The 17,107-nt window shown below is 32.5% G+C and overlaps 2 protein-coding genes across 2 annotated transcripts in view; one reads left to right on the forward strand and one right to left on the reverse strand.

Annotated features, from left to right (window-relative positions):
• The window catches only part of LOC137393332 (solute carrier family 49 member 4-like), a 29,815-nt gene extending 19,718 nt beyond the window's left edge, over positions 1 to 10,097 (forward strand). The window contains exons 7-11 of the mRNA XM_068079837.1: positions 3,216 to 3,345; positions 6,030 to 6,141; positions 7,665 to 7,866; positions 8,881 to 9,069; positions 9,645 to 10,097. Of these exons, the coding sequence (XP_067935938.1) occupies positions 3,216 to 3,345; positions 6,030 to 6,141; positions 7,665 to 7,866; positions 8,881 to 9,069; positions 9,645 to 9,793 (782 nt within the window). The 3' untranslated portion in view covers positions 9,794 to 10,097. The remainder of the gene's footprint in view (positions 1 to 3,215; positions 3,346 to 6,029; positions 6,142 to 7,664; positions 7,867 to 8,880; positions 9,070 to 9,644) is intronic.
• A 657-nt stretch (positions 10,098 to 10,754) lies between these two features.
• LOC137393340 (solute carrier family 49 member 4-like) overlaps positions 10,755 to 17,107 on the reverse strand; it is a 42,683-nt gene continuing 36,330 nt past the window's right edge. The window contains exons 10-11 of the mRNA XM_068079845.1: positions 14,371 to 14,559; positions 10,755 to 11,356 (exon numbers count right to left, since the gene is read on the reverse strand). Of these exons, the coding sequence (XP_067935946.1) occupies positions 11,229 to 11,356; positions 14,371 to 14,559 (317 nt within the window). The 3' untranslated portion in view covers positions 10,755 to 11,228. The remainder of the gene's footprint in view (positions 11,357 to 14,370; positions 14,560 to 17,107) is intronic.

Below are 17,107 nucleotides of genomic sequence, written 5' to 3' on the forward strand. Positions count from 1 at the left end.
TAGTTGATGTGTAGAAATTAACACCATATCCATTATTAAATTAAAAGAGATTTAATTCGAATAAAATTTCATCAATCTACATATGCTGCAATCAATAACACAATATCAATCAATATCAATAATCAATACACAATCAATATCTACATGTATATTTAATGAATGACATTTAAAATTTATTTTTTACCAAATCAAATAGCTAAAGATTAGTAACTCTTTGTGGTTAATTAAATTTTACATAACTGACATTTGAACACTAATAATAAATATTTTTAGAATATGAACAATAAATATCTACTAACAGCAGTTGTAATCTGAGCTTAGGTGATATTTTAATGTGGAGTTGTTCTATTTATATTAATTAATAATAATATAACTAGTATTAATAATATTATTTCATATATAACTAATACAATAATTAATATTTAGATAGTAAATAGATAGAAAATGGTAAGAAGTTTAGATAAAGGTAGTTTAAAATCAAATAAACAATGAATATATTGTAATACACCATATATTAAATGTGAAATTTTGTTAGATATATTTAAAAAATATGATTCACTTTTATGTAAAGATAAAAACATAATTTAGAAATGATATAATAATTATAACCATATTATTAAAAACAAAGTTAATTAATGTTTTACAGTGTTTGCTTTGTCATTATTTACAATCCCTCTATTACTACCTATTATCGTTTGGCAAGAAAATAACAAGTGGCAAGAATATTTCGAAAGCACATTAACTTAATAATAAATGTAAGAAAAGCACATAATTCATAGAATATGGCATAAAAGCTTTATTCTAAATGATAATGTAAGGTCAAGAGTCAATTTACCTTACATTATCAATACCAGTCAAGGTATTGACTGGTATTTACCAGTCAATACCTTGACTGGTAAATACCAGTCAAGGTATTTGTTAACATCGGAAATTGCTAACGGGAATGTAATTATTATGTACACTACAAAGTAGTCACTTTGATGATCATCCCTGCTCATACATACCCTAATCAGTATTACGATATTGAAAAAGGAGTAAAACCAGTCTTTATTAGGGAAACCACTAGGTAGTAATTCACAAAGTTCTCTTCTACAATTTTGTGTATATTCTATTTTTCAAATAAAGTATACATGTATGTATTTTTTTCGTTGTTGAAGATGGAGACCGTGATAAGTTTAAATTAGAGTTGATGGCATGATAATCATAGTTGGATTAGAGTGTCATAATCATAGTTGGATTAGAGTGTCATAATCATAGTTGGATTAGAGTGTCATAATCATAGTTGGATTAGAGTGTCATAATCATAGTTGGATTAGAGTGTCATAATCATAGTTGGATTAGAGTGTCATATTCATAGTTGGATTAGAGTGTCATAATCATAGTTGGATTAGAGTGTCATAATCATGGTTGGATTAGAGTGTCATAATCATAGTTGGATTAGAGTGTCATATTCATAGTTGGATTAGAGTGTCATAATCATAGTTGGATTAGAGTGTCATAATCATAGTTGGATTAGAGTGTCATAATCATAGTTGGATTAGAGTGTCATAATCATAGTTGGATTAGAGTGTCATAATCATAGTTGGATTAGAGTGTCATAATCATAGTTGGATTAGAGTGTCATATTCATAGTTGGATTAGAGTGTCATAATCATAGTTGGATTAGAGTGTCATAATCATAGTTGGATTAGAGTGTCATAATCATAGTTGGATTAGAGTGTCATAATCATAGTTGGATTAGAGTGTCATAATCATAGTTGGATTAGAGTGTCATAATCATAGTTGGATTAGAGTGTCATAATCATAGTTGGATTAGAGTGTCATATTCATAGTTGGATTAGAGTGTCATAATCATAGTTGGATTAGAGTGTCATATTCATAGTTGGATTAGAGTGTCATAATCATAGTTGGATTAGAGTGTCATAATCATAGTTGGATTAGAGTGTCATAATCATAGTTGGATTAGAGTGTCATAATCATAGTTGGATTAGAGTGTCATATTCATAGTTGGATTAGAGTGTCATAATCATAGTTGGATTAGAGTGTCATAATCATAGTTGGATTAGAGTGTCATAATCATAGTTGGATTAGAGTGTCATAATCATAGTTGGATTAGAGTGTCATATTCATAGTTGGATTAGAGTGTCATAATCACAATAAAAAAAATTTGTCAGTGTTTTAAGATCAATTATTATTGTAGAAAATTGCTAGAATTAACAACTTTTTATTGAATTAACAGTTTGTCTGATGAAATAGTGAGGTAATTGTAATAATTTTACAATTGAACCTATTACTATGGCGGCGAATTTTAGTGACCAGCTTGACGCTGTATTGCAGGTGTTAATAACAGTAAAATTGGTGCTTAGAAATTAAAATACTTAGGAATTATATCTAAACTGTACCAAAAGTTATTTCAGTTTAATTTGAGAACATTTTGGAATTTATATTTTATCTTTATAAAGAGAACAACAAGAATAAAACTGAATGATACTTCTGGATGCACTACTATCGCGACCTCAATGACCAACAAAACATTAATTTTAATTTCATCTCTTAGTTGATATTATTTTTAATGTACAGTTTATAATAGAAAAAATGTGGAAAATATGAAAATAAAGAACTTGTGGTTAAATTGCCCATTGCAGTATATTTTCAGTCAAACCTTAATAGGAGGTTCCGAAATAATTCCGAAATAATGATCCTCATAATCAAAAATATTATTCAAAAATAAAAAATTATTAAACTTTTATCTAATAAAGTGAAGTTTTAATCGATTTTAAGCATTTTTTTTTATTTATTCAAGTCTAATAGATAATTTTAAGGGTTGGGGCAGGTGAGAAGCATGATGAATGGCATCACAAGTACTGTGCGCTGTTACACTTCGCACAACGTAATGTGACGACTGCTATCACAATGATGTTAGCGGAGGAATTTCACTAGGCAAGAGAATGAGAAAGATTTACGTATTTAATATATTTTAGTTTTTTATTTTTATTAATTTTTAATCTTTTACTGATAACTTTACTGTTTTTCTAAAACAGCGAAAGCTAAACTGCGAAGTAGCGCCGACTTTCTGTAGTCAATAAAAAAGAAGGGTTGTTTGAAATAAAAACTTTAACCTAATGCTCAGCATGGAATCAAACATGCAACTGTGTAAACTCGCAAGCTTTAAGCTGAAGTAGTAAGTTCTTCCTCATATTATTTTGTAATTGTAGAAACAGCCTTGGCAGCTCTGTGCTTTATCCTGGTGCTGGCATACTTTCCAAACAAACCACCGACACCACCAAGTGCTGCCCAAACAATAGAGCGTATAGATTATTGGGGTGGCATAAAGTTATTGCTCAAGTAAGTGAACAAATTAGCCAAGGGTTAGCTGAAAATTTGAAAGCTCAAGCAAGTTCTTATGTTTCGATACCCAGAAGTAGTTTGAATACTACAAGGTCGATGATGAAGCTATTCGTAGAGCGAGGTTGCACTATTAGAATTTACTATAGATAAATGATTATTGAATGGTGAATGTAATAATTTAAAATGATAATCTCAAATACATATTGGCAAGCCATCTTTTGCTTCACTCCAGACTAAAGTTCTATATTTGAATGTTGTTGCCCAATAAATCTGTGTATAGCCTTACCGTAAAACTTTACTACAACTGAAGATTTTGTGAGAGTTCTTCAAATTAACAATTTTTTTTATTGTAAGAATAATTCCTTTACTGATGCGATGGTACATTGCAAAATTGTTTTATTTCTTAATTCAGCTCTTTTTTTAAATGCTCAGTCTATATATATATATATATTTCTCAAGATCCGTCTGTCTGTCATTCTGGCTATAGCTATTAAAATCTTGATATTAAAATTCTACTATTTGATGGATTTGAACTCACGGCGAATGCATCAACAAATATACTTATCTGGATGCTCTACTACCAAGCTAGAACAGCAAATCGATTAAAGATGTTTTCATATACTGCATACCTCATGCACATGCATGCTAATGATTTTAGCATTGCGGCCACGAGTTACAATGCCTCTGTTAAGAAATATTTTGGGACCTAAGTTTATGAAGCACGATGCTTTTTCATTTGTTTTGTTAGGGCTAATTTATTCCGCCCTACGATATCGGCAATGATTTGTCTCAAACTTAAACTTTAGCGATTTGTGTACTGATTATATACAGTGGAACCTCGGCTCTCTAACGCTTCGGTTCTCAACCAACTCGGTTTTTGACCAAAGATTTTGAGATTGGTTCATTTCGGATCTCAAACATAAATTTGTATCTCGACCAAATTGGAGCGTGGAGAATTTGCTAACAAACGGAGAAGCAATTTAGGCTTCATAAATTCTTTACAAAAAGGGAGGAACCATCTGGGATGACGTCTCCTCTACCAAAGAGATTTGCTAGGGAGATAACCCATCCAATTGAGTTACCCTAAATTATTTTGGAAGAGCGTTCTTCTTCAAAGATGTGAAGTGAACGTGCCATTGCTGTTTATATTTTCATTTTCTTATGATTTTTGATGTAACTGATCTGTTGCATGTGTTTGCTGTTTCATTATCAATTTCTGCACTTTTCGGTATTGTGTCTTCATCTTTAATGTTTTTGATGTTTTAAGGGCAAAACATACAGTCATCATAAATAAATTTTCTATCATAATAAACAGAAAAACCTTTTATTAAAATTAAATGCGATCTATATCTACCCGTTTTTATTTATAGCACGCATTATACGGTACAGTTTATGGTGTAAAATGTTGAAAAAATACTTTACCGAAGTTGTTTTTTCGCCTTGGAATGGGTTAAAATTTACATTCATTTATTCTAATAAGGAAAATTGTTCTGGATCTCGAACAACCTTCTGAAACAAATTATGCCCAAGAGCCAAGGTTCCACTGTAGGTTATTAAAAAATGTACGTCGCTGAAAATTATGAAATTTTAAATTTACAGTGGTTTGAAAACTGTTACAGTTGTTTTATTTATTTTTAATTTAGTTGTCCTGCACAAAACCTTTTCCTTATGATATGAAGTTTGAAAGTTACAGTTGTTTGACAAATTTATTTCAACTACACCAAACACTTCTCTCATGATATGTAGTTTGAAAGTTAGAAAGGCAAATGTTGTTATATGTCAAATACAAATCAATTTGCTGTTCAAAGACTTTTTTTATTACACGGACAACCCCGGGTAGCACAGCTAGTACTAAATAAAATTAAATGTTAATTGCAACTTACTCAAAATTACGTTTTCATTTAATGTAAATTCTCAATAGTCATCTTATTGTATTCAGTGAGTTCTGAGGACTCATATAAGCTAACGGTTTAAAATCTCTCTTTTAAAAACTTCTGATTAGTCAGTTACTTCAGCTGTCATCTTCCAAGATAGAATTGACTGCATAAGCCGTATTGACTCTAGTTATACCGTGGCGATGATAGCCACCAATCAAAAATGGGTTAAGTACTTTTTATTTTATATGTAATCTAATGAATTTTCACGTAAGAAAAATGATTAGCTTTCAGAAAGCTTGAGCTGTTAAAAAGGTTTTTTAAAATCTTACTTATCTTTTATTTTGTTTATGTTTTGCATTAAAAAGCATCATCTATTACATTAATATTACATGAAAACATTCTAAATAGATAGATAATTTATAATCTATAGTTTATAACCTATGGACTGTAGCCTTTGCTATTTAATAGTCAATGAATTAATCTAAAATCTATAAACTACTTTTATAACGATTAGCATATAGCTATTGTCAGTTTTCTATGATTAGTAATCTGCACATTGCACCAGTGGTCAATACAATATTCCATGCAAATGTAAGCAAGCAGCCTGATATATAAATTCATTCACAAAAGGGTTTGTATTGCCCATAATGACCGTAAAACCGTGAACTTTTTATCATTTATAAAATAAAAAACTCTTTGTGATCCAAAGAGCCTCCTTCTTCGATCCTAGTATATTTCACTTTGACAGTTATAGACTCACAACGACGCATCTGATTCTTACGAGGTGATATTCTATGGTTGTAGGAATTATTACTTGTGGATACTGACTCTTGCATTTAATATAGCCAGTGGAACGTACAATGCTTACATCCCCCTTATTTCTGTCAACTTTGCTGCTTCCCTACAAATGGATCAGGTAAGCTGAAAGGGAACCTTGTCAGCAGATGTCCTGACGTGCATAGGTAGATAACAGGGAGGGTCTTGTAAGTGTTACTGGCAACATTTAACACAACTTTAATGATGCTTCCATGCAATTGAAAATATTTTAATTGCGCTTGAAATAGACCTTCCCTAATTTCAATAGACCTAATGACAATAGAAATCCCTAATTTCTTCATCCAAACTGGGGAATCTTAAATTCACATTCAATATTTCAAGGTTTATATGTTTAGTTCAATTATTTAGTGGGAATGGTAATTAAAATATGAGTTATCTGCCTCCAATCATTTTCCAATCACGTTTATGAGTTTGCATTATAGTTTTAATGGGAAAATAAAAGTGTTCAGTGGTTTCTTATGCGATCGATGATCATTTCTCAATTTTTGTTGAAGTGGTATTATCATATTTCATTCAGATGAGCTATTATGAGTTTAGTGATGCCAGGTGGTGTAGCTTTCAAACTTTCACATTCTAAAATGCTCGTATCGCTATTAAATTTCACTTTGCCATTGTGTGTGTGCATAAAGGTTATGCACTTCCAAACGTGTTTGCTGGTTTTGTTTTGTCTGAACTTCACACGCATTTGCTCCGTGCCTGCTGCCAGGTCATTAAAATGTATGCTCTCACAACTCTATCTACTTCCTCAGAACCAGCTTCTTCAACATACATCTGATTAAAAACTCAAAAATGCACTTTCGCATTCATTAAGGACGGCTGCTCTCAATGACCGGGCGCATGAGTTGTTGTAGCGAAAGCTCTGTAGCAGTTTGCGTTGAAAAACTACAAACTACTTTTTTTAGCTTTGGTTCAATGTTTTTACTGATTGGCTTGTTCTCAAGCGTAAATGCAATGCCATTGGCTACAATATATTGGCAAGTTTTTAAATAAGGGTATTATTTTAAGTTGTTTACTATGTTCATATATGCCAACATATATTTTGAGCCTACAAACTTGCATACACTTCGATTAAATGTTATTTTAATTTTGCATCATTTAAAAATTAAAATAATTCTATGAATTTTTAGCTATTACTTTAATCCTTGATATCTGAAGAAGTAGCCGCATTAATGTCAAAATAATGCTTGTAACCAACTCAAATTGGTAACGAGATCAGCTATTTTTAGCTATTACATATTTGTAGCCTTTCGAATTATGACTGAATCAACTAGAGGTGACAACATAAAATTCATGCTACATTTACCGCTAAGGAGTTGTCCAATCAACCGCAATAAAGTTTGAGGTTGACGAATCTTGTTCACTTCTAATTGTAATCAGCTCCAACTCCAAATAAATGTCTATTTAAAACAAAAGCCTTCCAATTATACTAATGGTGAAACAATGCAACCAGCGTTTGCCTTACTCAATATTCAGGTGAACTACCTGTTAGACTTAGACACTCGTATGATGACATTAATGTACCCATCAAATTGCTACTATCTAAACTGTGAATTCATAACAATATAAGCGTTGATACAATAGTATTTATTACCATGTTTTTAGATAACCGCTGCAATGGCAGGATTTGCCTCTATATGTGCCGGCTGTTTCGGCTCTATAGGAGTTGCTGCCTTTGTAGATCGGCATCCACGACACACAAAACTGGTACTTCAGATAATGTGCTTTACTGCCATCGCCCTCTTTACCGTGCTCAGCTGTATACAAGAAGGCTATATCGTTATTAAGGGCTGTACAGCAGAAACGGGTAAAAATACAGAATACTTTAGTTTGTATTCTTCAGGTCATAAAGTTTAGAAATCTAAATTAAAATTCAAAATTTTTCATGTAACTACAGCAAGTCTTACACATACGTGTAGCACCATAGCCTCATTTTAAGATAATGATGAAAGCTGCATCCAAATCATTGACTAGCTCACTATTTCAAACTAGTCTGGTTTGCAGTTTCAGTACATGTTATTTGATTTAACTTAGACAGATACAAGATTAATTTGTAGTTTGATTTAAAAAACAAATAAAGTGATTCAGCCTTTGGATTTCATAGGTAAATTAAATCAGTTAGGAGTATGAACATTTTATTGGTGATCTTGTTAAACACTTGCTTGTTTCTCAGGTGATTCTGCACTTACCGATATGTCAAACATGACCTAATCATTATTTAGTGATTTATGATTTGATTTACTACATATTAGTTAACATCCCTATGTGATTTACTTTTAGTTTGATCGGTTTTTAATAGACTAGGTTTGAGTTGCAATTACAATGCGTGATTTGGGCAGAGTTCTTATATTCCTCATCATCATCATTTGAATAGTAGTGACTGTAAATGATGTCATTGTCACCAAATTTTAAAATGTCAAACCAGAAAATCACTTTTATTTGTCTGTCTCTTCAGATTGAGCTGCAAAACTAATGTCTCACACAATCTTATGCACTAAAAGGTTTCAAGGAACAAATCAGGATACAAAAACAAGTCATACTGACAAATTCTGAAAAACATTTGCCTGAAAATATCTGCAATGTAGGTTCATTTAAAGTTATGCTAAATGGACTGGTTTTTAAATAACTTAAAGATGGTTACAATATTTATACACGAGTTGTTTATCACAATGATTAATGACACTCACACTCAATATTATCATTTTGTATACTTACTTCTTTCTAAAATCTATTTATAGCTTGATTATTCAGATTTATCTTTCCACACAAAACCAAGCAACTATGTGCTAACACTGCCCACAATGTTCCATGATGTTTGCAGCCACGGTATACATTCTATCGATGGCCATAGCGGTATGCATGATAGGAGGAATACCTTTATACTATGAACTTGGCTGTGAGCTGGCCTTCCCTGTATATGAGGGATTGTGCGGTACCTTTATTACCGTCATCAATGACCTCATTGGACTCGCGTTCTACGCTTTGTTTCTTATTCCTTCTCTTGCCCACAGTAAGTACATAATCTTACTATGTAATATAATATGTGATCTAGTATATTGTAATTCAGTATAATTTAATATAATATAGATTACCATGGTGTACCGTGTTGTAGTCTGGTGTAAACTAACGTAAGGCGGCATAAGGAGATTTCTCAATTTTATTTTTAAATTTTACTATTATAATATATAATAACTATAATAGTTTATTGTACAAAGCCATACTGGTTTGAGAAGCTTCAAGCGGTGTATGTTGGAGAATGCTGTAGGCAACGAGTCAAAGTTATGCTTAAATTTAACCTGATACGCTGAAACAATTTTTATGTTGGGATAACTATAGTTAGAGGTGTCACTGTTTATAGTTTTTATAGCTATAAGTTTCATCAAGAACTAAGTCTAAATACTAAGTGCCTCCCTAGGGGTGAAGGTTTATACAGAAACTTTGAGTCTGCATATATTACTCGCTAGATACAAGCAGTATTAAATTCTACCATTTGCTGCCATTCAGAGAGAATTAAAACTGTTGAACTGTTATTATTATTATTAGCTGATTAGGAAAAACTGAAAAGATTGTTTTGTGGTGTTATAGGCGGGGCTTGGATGACATGGGCATGTCTTGCTGCCTGCAGCATCAGCTTCCCTTTGCTATTCTTTGTCAAAGAAAGCTACACTAGGTTGAATCTTGAAATAGAAGAAAGTGATAGACAATCTGGAGAGAGAAACCAATCTGAGACTTGAACAATATTCTATCTACTGGCACCAAATAAAATGTGTATTTTTATTCCAGTTAAGTGCTGCTATTTTATAATTTGCATCTCAGCTATAGTTAGACATTACATTTCTCTATCTTTAGAGTTATGCTTAACCCTGTTTAACGTTAGCAAACTTAAAAGATCATCCATAACTGGTGTATGATACATCTTATCTCTCTGCCAAAAGGTTTTATATAACTTGTCTAGAAATCCTGGTTCAGTAATTGTGAAGGTTCAGCTAGTACTGTTTAACAGCTACAAATGGTGATTTTATGTAAACAAAAACTTGGCACTATCACGTAACTGCAAAGATTTAGAAAATTGTTTGACCTTTTTTATCTTTCAGATTTTTGGTCTACTTTGTAGAGGAAATTTTACCAGCTCAAGTATTTTTATAGTTTTTAGTTTCGAGCAATATTATTTATATTTGATGGAAATATCTTTACTCTCTTCTATACCAACAGTATTGTTTATTACACACAATTAACATTTTTTTGCAATATTGTCGAACTCTACTGTAGCATGTAGAGATGTATACAAACAAATTTATAGAAAAATTATATCTTTATATTGATACCATATATTGATGACCTGCTGGATGTGGCTAGAGAATAGCATCGTCACTGCTTATCAAACTCGTAATCAAACATTTTAAAATATTTGTCAGCGAACTCACTGTAAACATTTACTGTTTGTACATAAAGTGTACCGGAATATAAAGCACCTCAGTGATGTTTTTGTGTGGTACAAGTATAGCGAATTATTGTGCATTTTATAGTTTATAAAATACAGTTGACCACAGCTTTACAATGCGCTAATCATGGTGCAAAAAGTTATGACAATGCAATTTATGGTTAATAATACATAACTAAAAACTAAATGTCTTTATTTATCTTTTTCAAAAGATATTGCATTAGGAAATAATTATTTAAAAGAACTGTCAGCGTTGGTGACTGCCAGCATTAGTGACTGCCAGTGTTAGCGACTGCCAGCGTTAGTGATTGCCAGCGTTAGTGACTTAAGCAAAATATCTATTGTGCTTCCATCAGTCATTACATGTAACCAGATCAATGCAAAAAACTAACCCTTTGAAGGGAAAGTCCAAGGTCAAACATATATACAAATAATATGGAGGTTTTATAACGGATAGCAGATCGATAATTTAAAAAATCTTCTGCTTTAGCCAGTACTCAAACTGACTGAACTGGCTACTCTGAACTTTAATTTTGGTTCACTGTACACAGAAATATTACGTATTATTGCAATTTTGCATTTTCCTAGTTGATCTAATCTTTTATATAACTCACACTAACCATTAAGATGCTATGAAAAGATTCATCATTGACAAGAAATTGCTGAGTGCATAAAATGGAATGGTAGTTTTTTTTATAAATTTTTAACTTTTCATGTCCAGCTATACTTTACGACTTGTTTAAAGTGTCAGGTTTGTCATCCAAGTTGAGCCGACGGAAGTCATCCTTGAGGAGAAAGAGCAGAGGCATAGCAATGATACTTCCAAAGAGGCATTGCCACGTCATCCATCCGGTGTCTGAAAAAGTTAAACTCATTGGAATACATTTTAATTTTTATTATAGTTTAATATAATATAATAGTTTTATATAGTTTAATTTTTACTATAGTATGAGCTGTATCCTTACACCTGAAGCCACGGACAAAGATTGGAAAAAAGATTGCAACATACATAGTTCGAACTTGTGACCTTTAGCTTACCAGCTCAGATCCCTACTACTTCTACTAATCCTTCAATTTTCAAGAGCTAAGAATAGTTGTGCGCATACTTACTCTCTGCACTTCATCAGCACAATATTTTAGAAAATTGTTAGTTTATTTGGTTTCCTCAACTTTGCACTGCCCTATTTCTGAGTCACAAACAACTCAAATATTTTAACATGCTTGAAAATTGGAGCTCGTATGCTTGTTTTCCAAAATTTCATTGAGACTTTTATTACATACAATACACAGTAGTCGACCACTAAAGCAGAAAGGAACCATTTCAAGACACCTTGTGCTCTCTCAAAAAGCGAAAAGTGCCTTCAAACAATATTCTATCACCTATTTTTCACCAGCTGTCACAAAAAAGTATATTCTTAAAGGTTGAATTGCAACAAAATTCACATTACAGTTATTTGGTATCAAAAGATTCACCATGTCTTACTCTGTGATGTTGTAAGTACCGAGTATGTGGAAATGTGATTACAAGCTTTTAAAAGCTCAAAAACGAAAAGCCGTCGTGGATTGTAATCTCTTTATTTCGATGACGTAGCCACGAAATTTGGTTATCGCCTTGTCACGTTGTTCTCACGTGAATTGAAAGGCCAATACAAAGCTCAATATAAAACTTATCGTAGTACTAGTTTATGACAAACACTTCGGGTTTTACCGAAGACCCCGTATCAAATATAAATGCTCTCTACTTTACAGTTTTGTTTCGGCATTATTCAATCGTCAAGTCGTAATCTGATCATGTGACCCAATACTTCGCAAATAATTTCTGCAGCACTTTTCGATTATCACAAGTGACCAACAGGCTCGTCATGATTATCAGACAATGATATTTACTCCTTCGAGGTAAGGGTAAAAAGTTAAATGAATTTTTATGGTAAGTTATAAGATATCACTGCTAAAAGTGACAGCATTACAATGACGATAAAACAGACGCGTAAGAACAATAGACATGGTTTTATTGAATGCGTGAAGTATATTTGTGAAAATATTTCGACGAATACGGTTGCATGAAAGTTTAAACAGAAACCATCTCTCACAACTACATCACATTTGAGCCGTTTTGGAAAGGGAATCCAAACTACGGCAGTCTTGTGTGGCTGCGATTTTCTGTTCGTTTTTGAGCTTTTAAGAGCTTGTAATCACTTTTCCACATATTTTGCACCTACAACACAACAGAGTAAGACATGGTAGATCTTTTCATATCAAATAATGGTAATGTGAATTTTGTTGCAAGTCAACCTTTTAAGGAACTATCCGCTAATCTTTACTGATGCATAACATGAATGTAGATCAGGCGTCACACTAACAAGTAAAACTACATGGAAGTAATGCTGAGATTACTATGCATCTAGCATTTAAATATCTAAAGATGTGACATGAGAACTTACAGAGATTTCAAAATTTTAATTGGGTTCCAAACTTAATTTTAGGTTCATTTCTTTCTGCCTTTAAGCATCAAAGCATTTACAAATAATATTAAATTGGGCTTTTTGTGCACTATTATATATTATTGTGTAAGCAAAACATTTTTGTTTATGTTGCATAAAAGACAGCATCAAGCAAAAATAACTGAAAGGCAAACATAACTGAAGAAATTTGCCTACAAAAAATCTGTACATGGAAAAATCTACAGCGGGTCAATCCGCCAATTTGTTACGCAGTATCTCGTCATAATGTTTAATTTAAAAAAAAGTACAAATTTTTACCCAATATGTTTAAAAAATTGCACTAGGGTATGAAGTAGTTTTAAAAATAACTCAATCAAAAATCAGAAAAAAATAATAACACAAGTTAAAAAACAATCTAAAAATTAGGCTTGAGAAATTTACAAATAGTTTTAATATATCCATTCAATCAAGATAAGCTGTTTGACCATAGCCGATTTGATAATATTTCTAAAACTATAGGCTAGGCTAATAGCACAATAGTTTAGATTACAGAAAAAACAGAAAATTTAAAAATATAAAAAAAATTTAAAAATCATTTTTGTGATGTTAGTGTTGATAAAAAATGTGGCAAAAATTGCTGAAGAAGTTTGCCTACAAAAAATATGTACATGGAAAACTCTACATCTGGTCAATCTGCCAATTTTTTACGCAGTATCTTGTAATAATATGTTTAACCCTTTAACTCATTATATATTATGTTCATAAGCTGAAAGGCTATAACCACATGCCCATAATTATTGCTGCATTAAAGTTTTTGATCACAATGATTATTAGACACTGCTAAAAAAAGTCTTTATATGAACAAGCAGGACATCCAGTAATGCTTTGAATATAGCATCAAGTTTGTCTTTAGTAAACCAAGTAGATGAGAATGACATTACTATCAGCTTACAATCAACCTGTATTACTAACCATGAGCAAGCATACTAAACTAAAACCTTCTGCTTCACATGGAAAATGCTTGCAGTTGAAATAAAATTTTCTGTTTCATAACCATTTCAGCATAATGTGGAGATGCTACAAGTATTTTTTATACAGTAAATTGTTTATTTTTGGGAGCGAGAAATTTTTTAAAAGTGTAGCCCCGAGTCCAAAATATCGTGTCACATAAAAAATGCTAGGAAGAGAACTCGCCAATGCTTGCAGGACAACTTGCCATTGCAAGCAAAGCAACTTGCCATTGCAAGCAAAGCAACTTGCCATTGCAAGCAAAGCAACTTGCCAAGACAAGCAAGATGACGCACCAATTAAATATAGTACTGAAAATATTTCTGGCACTTCTAAATCATAATATCCTACAAATTAATTGCATTATAATAAATGATATAATATATTAATATAAAACATTAATATAATGCCTAAAACTCACCATCAGCCAGGCTTGGCACAAGCAAAAGGCAGTAGATGATGACTTGTAACATGTTGCTGCCAATAAGTAGGATGGTGCATGACAGCCCCTCGTACACAGGATATGCGTACTCACAGGCTAGCTCCGAACAGATGGGAAATATAGACTGTGTTGACACATCAATTCCAATAAGCAGAATATATAGCACAGCTGAAAGAACAAAAAAATGCATTTTTCAACTATTTCTAGCAAACTTGAATGATGATAAGGTAGAAATATAATACTCAAATGTGGGAACTAAGTTTTAAAAGTCCACCGCAAAAAATCTGTCTGCTAGAATGCATGAGTTGAAACTCACTTGTATGTTAAATTAAAGAGCAGCTGTAGCCTACTGGTCTGAAACGCCTGACTTGCAAACATCGAGTCTATTAACAAATCAGCCGACGAGGCAACCAACAGGTCCACAAATCAACCGACGAGTCAACCAAAACGTCAACAAATCAACCGACAAGTTAACCAAAAAGTCAACAAATCAACCGACAAGTCAACCAAAAAGTCAACAAACAAGTCAACCAACAAGTCGACAAGTCAACCAACAAGTCGACAAGTCAACCGACAAATCAACTGACAACTCAACCAACGAATCAACGAGTCATCGACGAATCGATCGACGAGTCAACCGACAAGTTGACTGAAACTAGGTCACTTATAAAAATGTATATATACAACATAAAAGATTTGACTTAGATATTTTTAACCAATTATACTATGAGAGGCAACGCAAACATGACAGGTTTTCAGGCGATTAATTTTAATGAATGTCAGCGTTGACAAACTCTTCCTTGAATAAAATAAGTGTACAACAAGAATGGTATACACTTTTCAGTCGACACTGACAAGTCGACTGACAAATCAACTGATGAGTCAGCTAAAGTTCAATTCTCACGAAAGGCCTCTGGTGGTGGCAAGAATGACATCTAAACTTAAATTTCTTTCTGCAACTGGGCATGTCTCTGATGTTCCCTTGTCATTGGGCTCAGATATGTTTAGCTAACATGTGCAACAATGGCTCTTGAAAAACACCCACAGCGTCGGCTTCAAGGGACTATATAAACTTGTTAAGATTGTAGCGGTTAGTAATTAACAAACTACCGTATTTTCCCAACTATTAGCCACTTCCTTATATAAGCCGCATCTGTGACTTTTGAAAAAAACGATAATAAAACAATACATATAGCCCGCAGAAGGCATAACAGTGCTTTTTAACACGACAGCAACTTTGCTGGTTAAAACGGAACAGTGCTGTTAGGCACTGTTTCATTTTAACCAGCAAAACAGCTAAGTAAAAACAGGTGAGTGCACAGGCCGCCAACCAGGGGTAAAAATGGCTTCATTAACCTTTTGCCAGAATTGGTGGGTTAATCAATTTCAAAGAAATTGACATTTTGCATTCACTATTTCGGTCAACTCATAAAACCAATTGTTTTGTACTTGAATCAACTAAAGAAATGTGACCAGTAATATTTTTTTAAAATTGATACTAATAATGACTAGATAACGCTGACTATACATGACTTTTTTAGGGATGCAGTTGGTTTTGCCATATATTCGAACATGTTCTTTTTAAAGCTGCGGCTTGCATATTCTGTTTATTGACTAGTTTCTGGTGTGGGTAGCAATTTAGAACTTTGTTGATACAAAAACCTTGATGAAAATTACCTAATTACCATACACTGGCGGAATAGTACTCGGTACTCAAACGTTTACACAACATTTAGAGAAAACAAATATGACAAATTTTTCATTTCCCTCATTTGAGGCATTTGAGACAGTTATAATAATGTATCTGTAGCTAGAGTTAAAATTTGATCCTAGCAAACCTGGGTAAGTACAAAATAAAATATATGCCAATAGAGCCATGTAGGACTAGACTTTTACCGCAATAGTTGATGTGAATACTAAAGATAGAGACAGGCGTTTTTATCATATACATCATTTTGGAAAAGTTTGAGCAGATATTTTTTTTTGATCACTTTAACGCGATCAATTTTTGTTGATTTTATTCTTTGAATATCTTGACAATAAAATCAGTTAAAACAGAAAACAGCATATCAACTGACAAAAAACAATACTTTCTGCTGAAATCAACTAAAATTTTACGCAAATCACATCTTCACGATCAAGGTACTTTTATTAGCTTAACTAAATTATATATATCGTAAAATCTCTAAATGAAAAACAAAGTGCTTTATTTTTTAACCCTTCCTGTATAGTGATGGTAAATTGGAGGTGGCGTTCAAATAAAGGCTGGCGTTATAGTTTTCAAATGGTCCATCAAAATTTTGGGAAAATAAATTTAGCCCATTTACGGGTTAAGTTAATGTCGCCTATATTTTCCCTTCTTTTTTTGGTGGCGCAGTATTAAACTTTTTGGATGAAATAAATCTGCTAAAAAACTCTAACTGGTCAAATATCTCTCGATAAATATGCATTGGGGAACCACAAAATATCTCAACCATTTGATATCTGTTGCTTGCGATTGACCTGCGACGGTATTATAGCCTGTGTCCTTCTTTGCAATTTGTTGGAGTTTTCAATTTTTATTTTTTTCCAAATTTGAAGACATATTTTTAATTTACATTTATATTTGACAATGTTGAATGAAAACTTGTTTTACTCATTGACATGTTTGCTACAGTTTGCAGCTAGAACTGGTTTTTTACGTGCAATAGGGAAGGAGTTATGAGCGTCGATCCAT

The sequence above is a fragment of the Watersipora subatra genome, chromosome 4 (genome assembly GCF_963576615.1).
Source record: "Watersipora subatra chromosome 4, tzWatSuba1.1, whole genome shotgun sequence".
NCBI lineage: Eukaryota > Metazoa > Bryozoa > Gymnolaemata > Cheilostomatida > Watersiporidae > Watersipora > Watersipora subatra.